General features: G+C 33.6%; 4 protein-coding genes and 1 pseudogene across 4 annotated transcripts; 2 read left to right on the plus strand and 3 right to left on the minus strand.

The window, feature by feature from the left end:
- Positions 1-393: 393 nt before the first annotated feature.
- On the plus strand, positions 394-3,624 carry LOC108809909 (zinc transporter 3). Its single transcript, XM_018582045.2, has 3 exons — positions 394-1,039; positions 2,622-2,771; positions 3,044-3,624. Exons 1-3 carry the CDS (start codon positions 467-469, stop codon positions 3,347-3,349), a joined length of 1,029 nt encoding a protein of 342 aa, XP_018437547.2. The 5' UTR covers positions 394-466; the 3' UTR covers positions 3,350-3,624.
- Positions 3,625-6,578: 2,954 nt separating this feature from the next.
- Positions 6,579-7,658, plus strand: LOC108835762 (protein VASCULATURE COMPLEXITY AND CONNECTIVITY). Its single transcript, XM_018608985.2, has 3 exons — positions 6,579-6,864; positions 6,971-7,176; positions 7,286-7,658. Exons 1-3 carry the CDS (start codon positions 6,766-6,768, stop codon positions 7,473-7,475), a joined length of 495 nt encoding a protein of 164 aa, XP_018464487.1. The 5' UTR covers positions 6,579-6,765; the 3' UTR covers positions 7,476-7,658.
- A 1,027-nt stretch (positions 7,659-8,685) lies between these two features.
- Positions 8,686-11,162, minus strand: LOC108809582 (beta-amylase 6). Its single transcript, XM_018581725.2, has 7 exons — positions 10,885-11,162; positions 10,326-10,799; positions 10,082-10,246; positions 9,724-9,990; positions 9,437-9,646; positions 9,128-9,361; positions 8,686-9,038 (listed from the first exon to the last, which is right to left on the minus strand). The coding sequence occupies exons 1-7, from the start codon at positions 11,077-11,079 to the stop codon at positions 8,835-8,837; spliced, it is 1,749 nt and encodes a 582-aa protein (XP_018437227.2). The 5' UTR covers positions 11,080-11,162; the 3' UTR covers positions 8,686-8,834.
- Positions 11,163-11,579: 417 nt separating this feature from the next.
- On the minus strand, positions 11,580-12,912 carry LOC108808711 (F-box protein At5g65850-like; annotated as a pseudogene).
- A 563-nt stretch (positions 12,913-13,475) lies between these two features.
- On the minus strand, positions 13,476-14,661 carry LOC108811099 (uclacyanin 1). The gene is made up of 3 exons (XM_056987657.1): positions 14,435-14,661; positions 14,198-14,333; positions 13,476-14,131 (listed from the first exon to the last, which is right to left on the minus strand). The coding sequence occupies exons 1-3, from the start codon at positions 14,598-14,600 to the stop codon at positions 13,651-13,653; spliced, it is 783 nt and encodes a 260-aa protein (XP_056843637.1). The 5' UTR covers positions 14,601-14,661; the 3' UTR covers positions 13,476-13,650.
- Between the last annotated feature and the right edge of the window lie 5,119 nt (positions 14,662-19,780).

Consider the following 19,780-nt stretch of genomic DNA (forward strand, 5'->3'; position numbering starts at 1 on the left):
TCATGATCGGATTTTCTAGACAAAATCCATCAACTTAAATAAGTAAATCCCACATAGTAATAAAACAATTCATAGTACTGAAAACAAAACCAAGCACAAATTGGATTTAGGATTGCGGGTCTTCAAAATCCCAAAGGTTAACATGTGGTCCGTCCCGCATCCGGCCCGTCCCGCACTGCATTCGCCCGTCCCGCATTCGATCTGTCCCGTTTCGAGGCTGTTCCACGAGATCCGCATTTTTATGGACTTATCAAATGGAGGCACAATCTCACCCCGCAACAAACCTTTACGGATAGGCCCACGGTGCAGATCCTTGATTCAAACTCATGTCTTGCTAATGAATAACTAAAAGATTTATCACAAATTTATTTACGTATATATACACACATTCAGATACTTCCATTTCCATACCAATTTATTTCTTCTTTTCTGCTCAGAAACCCTAAACTATAGATAGACAGACAGAATGATGAAGAGCGTGAAACTCTTACTCTTCTTCATCTCCATCTCCCTCCTCCTGATCGCCGTTGCTCACGCCCAAGATAGCCACGAGGGCCACTCACATTCCGGGAAGACTAAGTGCGAGTGCTCACACGAGGACGACCATGAAAACAAAGCCGGAGCCCGCAAATACAAAATCGCAGCCATTCCTGCCGTTCTACTCGCGGGCGTGATAGGAGTTCTTTTCCCTCTCTTAGGCAAAGTCTTCCCTTCTTTGCGCCCTGAGACATCTTTCTTCTTCATCACGAAAGCTTTCGCAGCCGGAGTTATCCTGTCTACCGGATTCATGCACGTCTTGCCTGAGGCTTACGAGATGCTTAACTCGCCGTGCCTCACGTCGGAAGCGTGGGAGTTTCCGTTCACTGGATTCATCGCCATGGTTGCAGCGATCTTGACTCTGTCCGTTGATACGTTTGCTACCTCGAGTTTCTATAAATCGCATTGCAAAGCGTCCAAAACGATCGCTGATGGAGAATCCGGTGAGCCATCGGTTGGATCCGACAAGGTCCAGATTCTCAGGACAAGAGTTATTGCACAGGTTTGTTGATTGAGCTCCACGTTTTACAACCATAGAGTTTGTGTGTTTCTAGTTTAATTATTTTTCTATACACTAAATGTATGAACCTTCGAATCGAATGTAATTGTACATATAGAAAATAGAAACGCATATAACGTTAACATTTTTGAAAGTTTTAAGGCTTTTTTGTCAACAAAGTTTTAAGGTTTTTTTGCCAACAAAGTTTTAAGGATTTTTGATGTAACAAAATACCATTTTTCGAATTTACATTTTCAATGAACATATTTTTTCAAGAAAAACTTAGTGCATGCATCGATGTATATTTTTCAACATAAAGCAGGATAATTTAGAAAACAAAAGTCTACAAGTTCATGCATTTCTGAGAGTTTATTTGTCATCAACGCGGGTTGTTTAGATTCGGACCATGTGAGGTTTGATTCTCTAAGAAAAAACATCACATGTTATTTGGTGCTGAAATTCCAAATAAGAACTTTTCAGATATAATGTTAGCTTTTATATAACATGTCATTTTTAGAGTTTGATTAAGAACAAAGAAAAAGATTTTTTTTTTTTTGATAACTCTGGTATCTGGGTTTCCACATTCCTAACTATCCCCCGAAAGGGGTCCAGCGCCCCAACGGAAGGGATGTTAAATCCGTTGTGGCCAAGGCTCGAATCCAGGTGGCGGACAGTACAACTGTACCTCCTTTACCACCAAGCTACGAGCACTTGGTTAACAAAATCCAAAACTATATCGCTTACTATAATTTTCTTTTACCCGATACCTTAAAAACAATATAATATGTAATGTATTTTTTGTTTGTGCACCATATAACACGTAACTAGATTTTGATCCGCGCTTTTGAAGCGTGGGATATTTTACGATGAAAAATTTTACTAATAATTTAACAAATACTTTGGTAATTTTTAAAGAGTGTGTATTTAAAATATTTTTGTATTTAAATCAGTATTTTTAAATTCAACCCGATTGTGATTATACCGGTTAATCCGGAGATCTGACAATTCAATTTATGTTTTTAAAATATTCATATTAAAAAATCACTAAAACCCGAGACTAACCGATTGAACTGATGGATGACCGATATGTAATCTAATTGGATTTAAATTGTAATAGTTTCATAATTTGTAATCTTATAATCGAAATTTTAAAGTTCACTATTTTGCAATTTATGAAATTATGACGTTTCTACAAAATTTTAAAGAGAAAATGATAGATATAAAATAACTAAGATTAATTATTGTATTATTTGGAAACATTGATAGTAGTATAAAAATATATTGTTTGGAAACATTGATAGTATTATAAAGAAATAAGTATATTGTTTGGAAACATTGATAGTATTATAAAAAAAATAAGTATATTGTTTGGAAATATGGATAGTAGTATAAAGAAAGGAACATTAGTGATTTAATATATGTTTAACTATAAAGTATAAAAGTGTATTTGATTTAAAAACTTACAAAATAAATGTTAGGTCCAACAGAATATTTCTGTTTTAATAAGATATATGTAAACTTTGCTATATATCTTAGAAATGATATTCTTGTGCGTTCTTTTTGGTTCTAAAAACACTCAAAGTAGGTATTGGAGCTGGGAATATTAGTACATTCAGTGGTAATAGGAATATCACTTGGAGCTTCACAGAGTCCAGAAGCCGCAAAAGCTCTCTTCGTTGCCTTAATGTTTCATCAATGCTTCGAAGGTCTTGGCCTTGGTGGCTGTATTGCTCAGGTATTTTTTTCTCATTTATTTATTTATTTCTTGACTTTCATTGATTAAGATTTATATACTCGATCAGTATGAACTCAGTCCGTATACGACATATATGTGATGATACTAGCATTTATCTGTCGACATGTATATTTTAAAGAGTTAACATTATTGCATAGTGGTCACTCACGTTTTGACTTTTATCAACTTGTATGGTTTGGCTCCAAAATAGCAAAACAGTAAAAATACAAAAGTCATAATAACAATCCGATTTCGATTTTTTGTTATTGTAGGGAAAATTCAAGTGTTTGTCAGTAACAATAATGTCGACGTTCTTCGCGGTAACAACACCAATAGGTATCGTTGTCGGAATGGGAATAGCAAATACGTACGATGAATCTTCTTCAACGGCTCTGATCGTTCAAGGAGTATTGAACGCTGCATCCGCAGGTATTCTCATTTACATGTCTCTGGTCGACCTTCTCGCAGCAGACTTTTTGCACCCTAAGATGCAATCCAATACTGGGCTTCAAATTATGGCCCATATTGCTCTTCTTCTTGGTGCTGGCCTCATGTCTTTATTGGCTAAATGGGCTTGATGATTCCTTTTTTCAACGCTCAGGTTTTTCATTCATGGCATTTATGTTGTCGTGGACTCGAATTATTATTTGTTTCTTTTATGTTTTTGTTCTCAATTCTATTTCCAATTTTAGTTTTGAGTATCTCTATTTTCTGGACTACCTCATGTATACATATGCAAAATTCATTTGAGTTATATGTATGTTGATTCATGTCCCAGAAAAGTAATGAGCCTTGATTGGTTGCTTGTCCGAGTGTGGTTTGTAATAAGCTATATATTATATTTATTTGTGTGTTATATAACATATCTTATATATAGCTTATGAATTAGAATATATATTATATAATTTTTTTCTATTGTTCATGGATCCCAAAGATTAGGTTTTTGACAATGTTTTAAAACCGAACTAGTAATTGAACCAAAAATTTCTGGTATTCGATCGGGTTCACTCGGGAAGTGCAATGAAATGCGTTCAATTAACGAATTCATGAGAGGCTATCGGTCCTTTAGGAAAAATAGCCTATTTATTTTAAGCTTTAAATTATTAAATGATTAGAATTTACAAATAAAGGAAAGAAAAGATATTAATCATTTATTATAATTTTGTATTTTATAAATATTTATATTTATATTTATACATGAACAAGAGAAATCATTTAATGTAATTAATATGAAAGTGTATGTTGTATTGATGTAAATAGTAGTGTATATACAAGGGATTGAATCTTAATACTAAGAGGATGATATAGATGGATAACTACAATATGAAGGTTATCCTTATCTTTAAGTAATATCATTATTATCTCTATATAATTCTTGATTTAAAATTATGTTTAACGTACTATTTAGTGTAAAAATTTGCATGTGTCGTATCATGATTGATTGATAACGTAATAAACATAAATTACTTTCAAAATCCCTATAAAATATAAAAAATGGTTTTCTCTAATAAAATAAAATTTTAAATTATGATATTTACCATTTTCATACTTCCTTTCCATACTTAATTTATATATTTTCTACCATTTTCTATAAGTTGCTTTTTATGTTGGTATATTATAGCTCTTTTAATGTTCAAAAAAAAAAATTATAGCTCTTTTAGTTATATAAATTAACCCAGCTAAACACGTCACTCTTACCAGTATTTGTATAAGTTGCGATTGTTGTGGTTTGCATGCCCCACATCATTAAACATTTATGTAGAATTAATTTTGCGAATTTTACATTTTCACGTCCAATTTGCTATTTTATGTTTTCTTATAAAATTGTATTACTAACATTTTGTACTATACTATAAAATTTCCTTAACCCATGCTGCTATACATCTAAAGAAGAGAAAATTGATTCTTTATCAGAGAAGTGAAGACACCGGCCACGCTTGGTGGGTTGTATTATCCCCTACTTTTCTTCCTCTCCAACACAAAGAATCCAACCATTTTTAGACGACGTAACCAAATAAATAAGAGTGTGTTACAAAAAAAACAAATAAATAAGAGCATTTTTAGGGTAAGCTCTAACAAGTGTTTTCATAATAAAATTAAAGACACATAATCATAAAGTAAGAGAAAGAATGACAAGTCTCTCTTCTTTGAGAGCACTTAAATTTGTTTAAGAGACCTACATCACATTTGTCTATCAACTAATGGCTTATCCTTTTTAAAAGAAAATTCAAAATAAAAAAAAACAATATTATTTGAGAGATTCATATATGTTCTACCTTTGATGATGCTCTAACAATAACAAAAAAAACAAAAAAATAAATGCAACTATAACAACTAGTATTGTAACTAAGTATTAGTAACTTAGTTGTGAGGACTAATAGGGGGCATATAAAAAATTAATCTGTCTTTTGTTTGATTTTTGTTGGAAACAAAATTACTGCTATTTAATTAATAAGATTAATTTAGATTTGGACTTCTGTTCTCCCAGTTTACATGGTAGTTCAGTAACAAAAATGTTTTAACTATTTTTTTTTAATCAGAAAATGTTTCAAAACTGAGCTAGGCAATGGTAACTAATCCATTTTGTAATATTATGTGAATTTCTCATGGAGTCAATCGGATTAGGCGCGATAAAACATAAAAAAGAGAAACGAGAACTGCTATTATGTTATTATTAACTTGAGAAAATCTTGATTAAGAAAATTCGCCATCCCATATGGACAAAAGGAAGCTTTATTGGCTTGGGTGCCAAAGTGCCACATGCATATCCCAGCTAATCCTATTCCCTGTGTCTTCTGCATATACTTTATTGGTTATATATTGTTTTTTTTTTTTTGAGAAAGGTGGTTATATATTGTTACATTAACCTTTCGGTGCTCGGAATTTTTTCCGGGGAGTTCTACTAGATTCTAATTACAATTACGATGATAACAAAATCTCCTTAAACTATAAGATTGAATTTTAAAACGAGAAATTGCTTATATATGTAGTAAACAATCTTTTTTTTTTTTTTTGCTAAAATTTGGTAGTAAACAATCTTATGAATTGTAATGTTAAGATACATGTACTTTTACACCCAAAAAAGTTACATGTATTTTTAATATAATTGAATTGACTTATTTCTCTTATATTTTTTGTCAACCTATTATCTTATTTATATTTAAAACGTTATTATACACTTTTTGAAATGGTAATTTTTTGAACACCAATCTTAGATTATTCAGATAAAGATAGTTGATCCAACTTTAAATTGGAACGATGTCGACCACGTTGAGTTATATAAATTAGATTTTGATATCATTAAGTTTCATAAAATTAATTTCAACTAAAATTAATTGGCAATAACTTGATTGATCTATTTCTCTTATATATTATTTAAGATATTTTTTTCAATTTATGATGTATGAATAAATCAAAAGTTACTTTTTATGTATTATTACCAAAATTAATCAGTGATAGTTTGTGACTGAAGATTTAATATGGGGTCACTGCTCGAATAATTACACATCATGGTAAAATTTTATATATGTTTTGTTGATTGTTGAGGTTATGTGTACTAATCTGAACTCTAGTCTTGGTAAAAGTTATGTATGATTTTGTATATTATAGAGATTACATATACTCAGAATGTAGTACATGAATAATTCTAACACAAACCATAAACTACATTACCAACAAAGTTGCATGTCACGGTCACCAACAAGAAATATCTTTCTATTTCATTTTTTAACTTTTTTTGTTCTCTAAGTTTCTCTCCTTTTCTCTCTTTTTATCCAACACACATTCATAACTTTACTTACCACTCCTTTATATATCAACCCATTTGGTCACAAAAGATAAATTACTCATTAGACTTTTCTAGTATCCATTCCCATTTCCCACATCAGACAACATTTTCTCCCTCAGAGGGAAAGCATCTCCTCTTCTTGATTCACATTTTGAACTCTAAACTTGTCAACCCATCTCTACCGAAGCTGTATCCTAGTTATTAAAAATGACGAAGATAGGAGGTATTCTCGTTTGTTTAGTCATAGTGGGCTTAGATATAGCTGCTGCAATCCTTGGCATCCAAGCAGAAGTCGCTCAAAACCAGGTCTTCTATATATTTCCTCTCTCAAAATTAAATAGTCTTTCCCATTCCATCTTACTCGTAATGCACATGGTAAAAGATGGTCTTGTTGCAAAATGTGTGAATACAGGTGAAGCACATGAGGCTGTGGCTGTTTGAGTGCAGAGAGCCAAGCCAGGATGCGTACAGGCTAGGTTTAGGCGCAGCCGCGGTACTGGTAATGGCTCATGTCCTGATCAATTTGATTGGAGGCTGTCTCTGTATTTGCTCTCAAGACGAGTTTCAGAGATCTTCTTCCACTAAGCAAATCTCCATGGCTTGTCTCGTCCTCACTTGGTACGCTCATTAAGCAACTGATCTCTCAATACAATCTTCTTGGCATTAATAATTTTTGGCCCGAAATGAACGTCACATGGTGTGTGTGTTGATTGGATGGTAACCACAGGATCGTATTCGCCGTTGGATTTGGAGCTTTAGTGATTGGGACGATGTCCAACAACAAGTCAAGATCCTCTTGTGGATTCACACACCACCATTTTCTCTCTATTGGAGGGATCTTGTGTTTTCTACATGCCCTCTTTTGTGTCGCTTATTACGTTTCTGCCACTGCGGCTAAAGACGAAGCTGCTAAGTGATGGATGAACAGAGGTGGGGTCCTTGTACTTGACTATAAATTCCAATGGGTTGTGTAACATTTTCATATCTATTAACAATTTGAATCTTTTTCCCTTTTTAATATTTTTTCACTTATTTCGAAGTCTCTTTTGTAATTTGGAAAGTCGTGTCATTTTGAAAAAATATGAAAGCTTTGCCCTTTATGTCACGCTCTGTTGTCGCATGTGGGGTTAGAATGCACTGATGATAATGACGTTTTAATGGAATCTTGTCTTTGCTTTGGTTCCTTAACTTATAATCCAGTGCTCTCTCTCATAGGGGTGGGCGCAAGGCGAGTACTTGCATTTTTACATATATTTGATACTCGCCTTGCCTTGAACGAGTAATGAATTTTTAGACTTGGTACTTGCCTTGTCGGAAACGAGTACTTGTTATATCGAGTACTTGTCGCAAAACATGTAACTTGCAAGTTACTTGCCTTGCTCGATTACTTACTAGTAGGGCTGAGCATATGACAAGTATCCGAGATTTTTGCCATACTTATAAGCCGACTTGCTTTCTTCGGATAGTAAAAAATTGCCTTATATTTGTATTTGCTAATACCAAATCCTTAATTAAGCGAGTATACGTCTATATATGAGATACTTGCGAGTAACTTTCTGTACCTATACTTGCTCACTTAACTTAAAATTTTTGTATTCGAACCTTTAAAATATAAATTATGTTTCAATGATTTTATGGTTAGGTGATTGTCTATATTTATACTAAATTTTTTTCTGATTCTTATGCTACACCAATGTAAGATAATATAGCGTAAAATTTGAAAAAAAGAGAAAATTATTTAATCCCACATGTTTGATATTAAATAAATATTAAAGTAGATGAAATAATAATGTAAATGTTAATATATTTTGAAAATCAAGTAGCGGGTCGAAACGAATCAAATACCTAAAATAATTTTAAGCCTTGTTACTTGATTTGCACTTGCAAGTATTTAAAATTCTTAACTTGTTACTTGCCTTGATTAAAACGAGTACTTGTATTTACGGGGCAAGTACGGAGCGGGTAACGAATTTAAGGCGGGTAACGGGTATTTGTGCCCAGCCCTACTCTCTCAGTGTTCAGAAACACCTATTATGTTCCTTGTCATGGGCATTTTTGAAAAATTTTGAAACCATATTTCTAAAAAACACAAATACATAAAAGAGAATTTTTTTTGACACTATCCAGTAGAGAAATGACATGTTCACATATGCGTTTATACGAAACTAACGCTTCAAATGTACATCATAAGGGTGAATTATTTACTTCCATATACATATGTATATGTACACATTACATGGTTATCTCAGGAATATTATGAGTCCATACACGATAGTCTAAGACTTGTTCCTAAACAATATGTTTTTCAAGAAAGACAGTACACTTTCAAAGGGTCTAATACTCATGTCTGTCTCATCAACCCATGGAAGTGGATCAACTGGTTCTGTTGCTTCCATTAACTTCTCCAATGATTCATTAGTTTGCGATCTTTCCAATGGAAGTAGCTCGTGACTGTACCTTTTAGGCTCTGGACAATATTCCTAAACCATGAAGTAAAACACAACTTAAGAAATGCTAAACTGAATCTTGAACCAAAGACAGTTCTCAAAAAGACTTTTTGATTGCTTACTTGGTTTGCATGCATTCGTTTTACGAACGTCTTAAACGTTGTGAAGTTTGGTTCGCTGAGAAGTCTATCGGATAACCGGAGATATGTGAACCCGAACATCCTTGGTTTACCATCACGGTTAATTCCATTAGGCCTTGCGTTTAATATAATCTGGTTGTATCCATCTCTATCGAATCTTGGAAGAGCGTTTTCTCCCGCAACTTCAATCCCTTCTCTCCATCCACAGCACAAAACCTTAAAAATCAAACCATTCACAAAATCAATCTCACTATCTCAGTAGCATATTCTTACGATGATCAATTTGCTTACTTGTTGAACAAGCTCTTGAGGTCCACTCTTAGCTTTCGCTGGCTGCTCTGTATTCCTCATCTCTAAACAAGTGAAATTCAATATAGCGTGATGTCTACGCATCATTCTCGCAATCGCAGCGTAACCATCTCTGTTCTTGAGATTGTAATAACCAGCAGTAAGCTCTGCTGCATGACTCTCAGTTTTGTACCACCAATGGATTCCAGAGACCTAGCAAATAAAAAGATCAAGAAACCATAAAATCTTAGTCATGTTTCTAATGTATTCTGCGTTTCAAGGAAACTCACTTTTGATGCTAACTTTAGTTTACATCCAACAAACACTTTATTAGCTTCATCAAGAATCTGATCACCATGAAGAAGTAACTTTCTTGAGTACCATGACAAGAAGAACTTTCCTTGTTCCTCAAGGTAACTCCCTTTAGAGTACTCGAAAAACCCGGTTGCTTCTGGAACATCATTATACTGGCCTGCATTTTCTGGAAGTTTCCATTCCGGGTGTCCTATTCTTCTAACTTCTTCCTCATAATCTGATCTTAGATACTTGTCATAGCACTGTGAAATTCAAAGAACATAACAACAACAAGATATAAAGCTCTGTTCTTTTTTCAAACCCTAAGAAGATTAAGAGCTTCCCTTTACTTACTTGAAACTCTCCGATTCCCGGGAACACCCATCCTTGTGTCTCAGTGTAAGAAGGGTATCTAAGCTCTCCAGCAGGACCAAGCCCTACTTCAATGTCTATTATAACTCCAGAGCTGATAAAATCGTCCATGTTCTCTCTAAAGCTCTTCATGTAGTCTGTGTACATCTACAAAACATAGCAAGATTTATACAACATAAAAGCTATTTTTAGGGTTTTAAAAATATAATAGTTTTTTTTTTCAAACCTCAACAGCTGTTCTTCCTCTGAATAGAGACAAGTTATCTACAGAGAGAGACAAGCACTCTTTGTTTCTATTACCACTCTTGTTCGTATAGAAGATATCTGGATTCGTCTCCCCTATTTCTAGCACCCATTTCGGTAACGGGATGTTAACGTCGTCTCCTATGTTTCCTCCGCATCTATGAAACGACATTATAGCTTGTAGTTTGAGTCCGCAGCTTTGCACGATCTCAAACAAGTTTCTGTAAGCACTCCATTGGTATTCTTTTGGACCGTTTGATTCCACGATTCCCCACCACACATCAACCATCACTCCATCTACTTGACTCTGTTTCAGTCTCTTGAGCTGTTTCGTGAGCTTCTCTGCGTTTTCAAGAACGTTGTCGTTCGTTATGACTCCAAGCTGAAGCATGACGTAGACAGGAACATAGTTCGGTAACATTTTGTCGTCATACGTCGTCGTATTGAGTTTGCTCCCCTGTGTTTTCATTGTCTAAGATTCAAAACCCAAAACCAAAGACAGCTTTTGGAAAATGGCGAAGATTCTTGTCATCATCACTAACCTTTGGTTCTGTTGTAGTTGAAGACAGTCCAGAAGAAGCAGTGGCTTGTGGCGTTCTTAAAGATGCCTCACTGGTCGAGAATCTCCAGTGGATTGGACTTTTGCTTTCTTTACCTCTGACTAGTATCTGAGATCCTTTGTAGAGATTTCTTCCGTTGATCAGGTTAGGGTTCATCATCCTCAATACGCTTGTCATGGTACCTTGTGCTTCAAGAAACTTGCAAAAGAAATTAAGCTTTACTGGATCATTAAGTCCATTTTTTTTGTTCTCTTTTTTTTTTCCCGTCATCATAAATATGCTAATTTTCTAACGCGTACGTATGTTATCAACAAAACGTGGCCATGATTTTGTTGTCCAATTATTTTTGTTTTTTCTGTTAAGTCACGTTTTATTTTCCTGCTTTTTACAAAAAAAAATTCCCGGAAAAAAACAGAGGACTGAATTATTGTACCTATATAAAATCTCTATGATACTAGACTTTTCTTTTGCTTATTGTACAAATAGTATTCGCATAGTTGCAAGATTCAGTCGTTTCACAATAAGTAAATAAAAATATCCTAAGATATCACTAATTTTAAAAACCACATAAGATTTAGATACCATCTGCCAACTCAGACGCAGTTTTTGGTCATAACCCGGATGAATATCTCCAAACTTAACCTATAACAAATTATAGCCATTGTAAAATAGTAGCCAATAAGAAAATAGTAGTCCAATTATATAAATAAAATCCCATAATCATGTGGTGAAAACAGAGAGTCAGACTAGCTCTCTTACAAAAGTCTTCAAGCTCTAACTACAACACTTGCATCTTCTACATGGTCTATAAGGGTGTCAATTACACTAGCATACGGCGCATTCATTCCTTCGATCTGAACGCTTCTTATCGTGTTTCTTTCGATATTGTAGTAGAAAATGTAGAAAGGCTTCCCATAGTCTTGGTAGATCGGCGACAACAAAAATTCATTTGTCCGAGTCACTCCAGCAAAGCTTAAACTTATGTTTGCGAATACACTCCTCCACGAAGCTGGCAACATGTATTCATGCTTTGACCATTCCTGGTTGTCAGCATCTTCTAGAACCCACAACTGCAGACTTGTACTAAAGCTCTCAACATAGCCATACGTTGGACACACAATCGTACCTAGCTTACCATTGTAATTCATCAGATCTGCCCTAGCCTTTCCAATGAAACTTTCAGCGACTTGAATAACTTTGAACTTCTCAGACCTAACATCAAAGCAAACGATCATGGAATCCTCTTTATTCTCATCGACCGCGGCTTGTAATACAAAACACCATTAATACATATCCCAGTAGGTGAATACTTATGTCTAGTAAAATGTGAATTAATGCAACATTTGATTTTTCTCCATGATGAAGATTTCCCATTTTGTGATAATGTCAGAACTCGATACTCACCGGAGACCTTGTCTTCCCGACACAATACCTTATATTGTTTCTCAATCGGATCATACCCAAAATAGCTACGCACCCCAGTCTTCCACGTTTCCACTTTGCATAAAGATACGGATTGTCGTGTGCAAAGGTTACATATTACATGCACTGTCTCTGTCCTTCCTTTGTAGTGCGTCCGCAGATATACAACACAGGTCAAGCCGTTTATAGGACGACATATTTGAGAGATGTTAAGGGGGAAACTCGTATCATAACTAGTGTCTATAGGAGACGAGTTCTCATCAGGGTTTTGAGGTGGATGTGAGGACAAGAAGAGAATCCTGTCCAATCTTCGGCAGAGGAACAGAAGATGAGGGCGAGCAGATGATTTGATCAAGAAAAAGTCTGTGAAATCTTTACTCCTAAGTATAGAACCCCAGAGCTTCGATACGCAACGACATCTAGCTATAACCTTCACAGACAACCTCGAGAATATCTCGATAATGACATCATCTGGGATCGGGAATGTGTCTTTTTCTATTCTGTTCTCTGAGCTATGTGCACCGGAAACGCTTGTATTAATTGTTGGACGATCCACAGAGACATTCATGGCGGAGACACTGAGATTAAGCCCTAGACAACCAAGGCGGCTTCTCTTGCACGGTAATCACATATTTGATTCTGATTGTGATATAGTGGGCTGAGAATATGGAGCCCCATGTAGCCCAAAAATTATTAATGCCCATTAAAACAGCTTAGCTAATTTTTTTTTTGTCAACAGCTTAGCTAATCTAATTTCTTTTTTTGGTTCTTACCAACATTCATTAGTGTAGCTACTCTAAAATTTATGTTTCAAAAAAAGCTACTCTAAAATTTATAACATCTCTTACAATTTTTTTTCTGATTAATTATGCTTTTATAAACTATTAAAAATATTAAATAAATGATTCTGTTACTCTGTAGCCAAATCTTTTTAATATTTTATAAAGATTAATGTTTGATTGCACCACCCTAAACTACCATATTATATTTAAGATTAAATGTACTCTTTGCATCATGTTGATTATTTTTTATAATCTTTTTCCATTATTCTGTATAGTTTTCTCTAGAATTCAAAACCTAGATTTATTAGAGAAAAACATTAATGATCATTTAGTCAAAATTAGGTTGACTAATATGTGTTTATCTTTGTATATAAATTGTGATAATATTATATTCGAGAAAGAAACGGATACACAATGGTAGATGTTGAAATACAGAGGAGAACACATACAAAAACAACATATTTAATACATATTCTCATATAAACCAAAACAAAGTAGACGCAAACAATAGCCTCAGCAAACAAAACTCTCTCTACTCAAACACTTAGAACAAATGAAGCATCATAGTTACCATAAATCCGAATCCCAAAACAAAGCTTTTACCAGAGAGGGAGGAGGAGGAGTCAGCCGGAAGAGCTCCTGCGCCGGAAAGATCAGCCGTTGTGCCGGTAGCACTAGAAGGGAAGCTCCCTACGGTTTTGGTGGTGGTGCTGCTTGAGCTAGCTGCAGGTGAACCTGGGAACAACGGCAGAGAAGTCCCAGCTGCAGCTGCCGGAGAAAGAGCCGGTGGCTGTGCTGGCAAAAGAGGCAGAGAGGAGGAAGGAAGCGGAGTTGAAGAAGAAGGAGCGATGGGATTAAGAGGCAAAAGAGGTTGTACCGGTAGAACAGAAGAAGGTGAAGGCGCGTTTAGAGATGGGACAGAGTTTTGAAGCGGTGCGGTTGGTGCTGCTTTTGCTGTTGGAAGAATGTTTACTTCGAGTTTCATCCCTTGGGTACAATGTCCAGGCATTCCACAAATGAAGTACCTAAACATAAATTGATCAACAATTATGAATATTGCTAAGTAATTATGTCATGTCTTAACTTGTTACCTTTTTCCAGGAGTAGTGAGAGGAACAATGGAGTTTCCATTAGCGAACGTTATAAGTGGTTTAACCGCTTGGCAGCTATCGAATTCGGGTTTTGTGACTTCAACGACGTCGTGGAATGCAGAAGGGTAAGCGAAAACTGTTCGAAGCAAAAAAAAAACAGAGTTTTGGTTTCTAGTCTTTTTTTTTTCTGTTGAATCTTGAAACAAAGTTTAATATAAGATATGTGATTAGATTTACCAAGATTGTCTCCGACAGAAAATGTTTGTCCTGCAGCCCACGTTCCAAGATTAGCTCCAACAGTCCAACCACTAGGACCACCAATGGTATGGTCTGTAGCTACTGCTATATCGATGAGGGTAGTGGCGAGAACGGAGATAATGATCAGCATTTCTCTGGATACCATTGTCTTTCTATTTCTTTTTGGTGATTGATCAGTGAGATGATGATGATGTTTGGTGCTTCATATCTGGTGTCAAATGCGTGTATATATAGTAGTTTAAGAAGAAGAGTAGATTGAAAAGAATCTTTTGTAAGCATTATTGGTAAATAATGTTGGGAGTTAGTATTTATGTTGGAACAAGTAACGAACTAATAATGGAGCAATAATATTTTTGTTTTACCTAATCCATTAATAACCAGATAACGTTCTTGGTGCTACACTTGTCTCAGTCTCTCAGAGATGACCAGTTTAGCACCTAAAGCAAGTTCCTTTACTTTCTTTTTTCAAGGTTTACAAAAACAGGTAAAGTTCATAAGTATATTATACTCCCTCTCTACGTAGTGGAAGTTACAAGTTATACCTTATATACTATCTGAAACATCACAACTTGTAAGTTTTGATGTGTCTCACAAAAATCACTCTTAAAATCTGTACAAATAAGTTGATCCATATAAACATATAATATCCTTCTCATTAAATAATTACAAAATCAATTACTAATCTACAAAAATATATCTATTTCTATTTTTTTAAAAATAAAAACTACGAAATTACTTAATATAGTTAACATATCTACTAATAATAGGAATTCCAAACAATGTTAAAAAATTATGAATTTTTATAGAAATTTTATTTTTTGTTAAAAATTGTGTCTTTTCATTATTTGTTTAAATATTTGTGAATTATTTAGTATTTAAATTGAAAACATGTAATTATTTAAATGAAAAGTTGTGACTATTCATATATGTATCATTTCAAAATAACTACTTTTAAATTGAAAATATATGACTATTTAAATTGAAAAATTGCAACTATTCATATAATTATCATTTCAAAATAACTACATTTAAATTAAAAATTTGTGACTATTCATATATATAGAAAGTTGCATCTCTTAACTTTTTGTACAAATATTTATGTATTTTCGTTTTATTATGCTTTTATCTATTTATTAATATTTCATAAATTTTTGAAATTTTTTATATCTAAAAATCAGTGTATTAAAATGAAAAATTAAATCTCTTGAGTTTTATACATGAAAGTTTCATCTCCTATATGTTTTACATGAAAAAACCCTAACATTGTTGAAAAGTTGTGTATTTTTGAATACATTTTATTTCTTGTTAAAATTTATATATTTTCATTATATATTAAGGTGTGTCTTTTTATTGTTTGTTTCAAGAGTTGTGTATAAGTTAGTATTTAAATTTTATACAAATATATTTGTTTTCAAATTTGCATATTACACATATCTAATGATTTTGTAATACTAACTAAATCAAATTAGTTTACGAGGCGTACGTACTTCTTCGTTGACGACATAATAAACGATATATTTTTATTTAAAAAGATTTTAATCTTTCAAAAGAGATTTTTTTTATTTATTATAAAGTTATATAATTTAAAATTTTAGAGTAACTTACTTAAATTAATAAAAGATGTATAAATGTTTTGGTATGAAAATATATAATTTTTTATACAGTATTTGAACTCTATATCCAAATTTTTTTGTGAAATGTCATAAGACTTTCTTGGAATGTTCTAAGAAGTTCTTAAATTGTATTTGAAAGTCACTACCGTATACACTGGTTTGTTTCGAAACAATTTTGAGAGATTTTGGAGTTATTTAAATGCATAACTGCACATAATTTTTAGGATTTTCAGAGTTTTATGAATTTGATGTGATCGTCATTACCCTGTCCACACATTTTAAGCAACTTTGGGAGATTTTGAATTTTTTTGAAATGTATAATTGCACAGAATCTTCAGAATTTTATCTATTAATTGAGAACTAGCTATGGTGATATTGAGCTCATCTTTTCAGAAACAGTAAACATTTTGATTAACTTTCTAATGCCACCAGTTTGAGGACAATCGGGTCCTTAGTTAAAAGTTTTGATAATTTTACTGAAGAGTGGTCGTTTGACGAAAAGGAAACTTAATATCCTAAGCCATCTGTGGACATTGCACAAAATGTTGTGGAATGTCAGCAGACATCCTTGGAATGCCATAAGACTTCTTTGGAATGTCATAAGACTTCTTTGGAATGCCCTGAGACGTTCCTAAACTGTATTTAAACGTCATTACCATATCCACTGGTTTGTTTCGAGCAATTTTGGGAGATTTTAGAGTTATTTAAATACATAACTATACAAAATTTTCAGAAAGTTCAAAAATTTCAGAGTTTTATGAACTTAACAAGTTATGATAGTTTCACTGAAGAGTGGTCGTTTAACGCACGAAGAAGAAACTTAATATCGTAAGAAATCTGTGGACATTGCACATAAGGTTGTGGAATATCACCATACATCCTTAGAATGTCATAAGACTTCTTTGGAATGTCATAAGACTTCCTTGGAATGTCCTGAGACGTTCTTAAACTGTATTTGAACGTCATTACTGTATCCATTGGTTTATTTCGAACAATTTAGGGATATTTTAGAGTTATTAAAATACATAACTGCACAAATTTTTCAGAATTTTCAGGGTTTTATGAACTTTATGTGATCGTCATTACCTTGCTCACTGATACGTTTTAAGCAACTTTGGAAGATTTTTGGTTTTTTTTGTAATGTATAATTGCACATAATCTTCAAAATTTTATTTATTGATAGAGAACTAGCTATGGTGAAATTGAGCTCATCTTTTTAGAAATGGTAGAGATCTTGATTAGCTTTCCAATGCCACCAGTTTAAGGTCAATCGGAGTCCTTAGTCAAAAGTTTTGATAATTTTACCGAAGAGTGGTCGTTTGACGCACGAAGAGGAAACTTAAGATCCTAAGCCATCCGTGTCCATTGCACATATGGTTGTGGAATATAAGCAGACATCCTTGGAATGTCATAAGAATTCTTTGGAATGTCATAAGACTTCTTTGGAATGTCCTGAGACGTTCCTCAACTGTATTTGAGCATCATTACCCTATTTTGGTTTGTTTCGAGCAATTTTAGAAGATTTTAAAGTTATTTAAATTCATAATTACACAAAACTTTCAAAATTTTCAGAAATTTCAGAGTTTTATGAACTAAACAATGCCACCAGTTTGAGGTCAATCGTGGTCCTTAGTCAAAAGTTATGATAGTTTTACTGAAGAGTGGTCGTTTGACACACGAAGAAAAAATTTAATATTTTAAGACATTTGTGGACATTGCACATAAGGTTGTGGAATGTCACCAGACATCTTTGGAATGTCATAAGACTTCATTGGAATGTCATAAGACTTCCTTGGAATGTCATAAGACTTCCTTGGAATGTTCAGAGACGTTACTAAATTGTATTTGAACGTCATTACTGTTTCCATTGGTTTGTTTCGAACAATTTTGGGAGATTTTGAAGTTATTTAAATACATAACTGCACAAAAATTTCAGAATTTTTCAGAAATTTCAAGGATTTATGAACTTTATGTGATCGTCATTACCCTGTCCACTGTTACGTTTTAAGAAACTTGGGGAGATTTTGAGTTTTTTTGTAATGTATAATTGCAAATAATCTTCAAAATTTTATCTATTGATAGAGAACTAACTATGGTGAAATTGAGCTCATCTTTTAAGAAACGGTAGAGATTTTGATTAGTTTTCCAATGCCACCAGTTTGAGGTCACCCTCGGTTCTTAGTCAAAAGTTTTGATAATTTTACTGAAGAGTGGTCGTTTGACGCACGAAGAGAAAACTTAATATCCTAAGCCATCTGTGGACATTGCACATAAGATTGTGGAATGTAAGCAGACATCCTTGGAATGTCAAAAGACATCATTGGAATGTCATAAGACTCCTTTAGAATGTCATAAGACTTCCTTGGAATGTCATAAGACTTCCTTGGAATGTCATAAGACTTCCTTGGAATGTCATGAAACGTTCCTAAACTGTATTTATACGTCATTACCCTATTTTGGTTTGTTTCGAGCAATTTTGGGAGACTTTGAAGTTATTTAAATTCATAACTGCACAAAACTTTCAGAATTTTTAGAAATTTCAGAGTTTTATTAACTAACTTAACAATGCCACCAGTTTGAGGTCAATCGGGGTCCTTAGTCAAAAGTTATGATAGGTTTACTGAAGAGTGGTCGTTTGACGCACGTAGAGGAAACTTAATATCCTAAGACATTTGTGGACATTGCACATAAGATTGTGGAATGTCAGCAGACATCCTTGAAATGTCATAAGACTTCTTTGAAATGTCATAAGATTTCCTTGAAATGTCTTGAGACATTCTTAAACTGTATTTGAACGTCATTACTGTATCCACTCGTTTATTTCGAACAATTTTGGGAGAATTTAGAGTTGTTTAAATACATAATGTACAAAAATTTCAGAATTTTTAGAAATTTCAGTGTTTTATGAACTTTATGTGATCGTCATTAACTTGGCTACTGATACAATTTAAGCAACTTTAGGACATTTTGAGTTTTTTTGTAACGTATAATTGAACATAATCTTCAAAATTTTATCTATTGATAAAGAACTAGCTATGATGAAATTGAACTCATCTTTTCAGAAACGGTAGAGATTTTATTAGCTTTCCAATGCCACCATTTTGAGGTCAATCGGGGTTTTTAGTCAAAGGTTTTGATAATTTTACCGAAGAGTGGTCGTTTGACGCACAAAGGGGAAATTTAATATCCTAAGCCATCTGTGGACATTGCATATAAGGTTTTGGAAAGTCAACAGACATCCTTGGAATGTCATAAGACTTCTTTGGAATATCATAAGACTTCTTTGGAATGTCTTCAGATGTTCCTAAACTGAATTTGAATGTCATTACCCTATTTTGGTTTGTTTCGAGCAATTTTGGGAGATTTTGAAGTTATTTAAATTCATAACTGCACAAAATTTTATGAATTTTCAGAAATTTCAGAGTTTTATGAACTTAACAATGCCACCAGCTTGAGGTCAATCGGGGTCCTTAGTCAAAAGTTATGATAGTTTTACTGAAGAGTGATCGTTTAACGCACGAAGAAGAAATTGAATAACCTAAGACATCTGTGGACATTGCACATAAGACTGTGGAATGTCACCAAACATCCTTGGAATGTCACCAAACATCTTTAGAATGTCATAAGACTTCTTTAGAGTGTCATAAGACTTTCATGGAATGTCATAAGACTTCTTTGGAATGTCCTGAGACGTTCATAAAATGTATTTGAA

Source organism: Raphanus sativus, chromosome 6, assembly GCF_000801105.2.
Source record: "Raphanus sativus cultivar WK10039 chromosome 6, ASM80110v3, whole genome shotgun sequence".
NCBI lineage: Eukaryota > Viridiplantae > Streptophyta > Magnoliopsida > Brassicales > Brassicaceae > Raphanus > Raphanus sativus.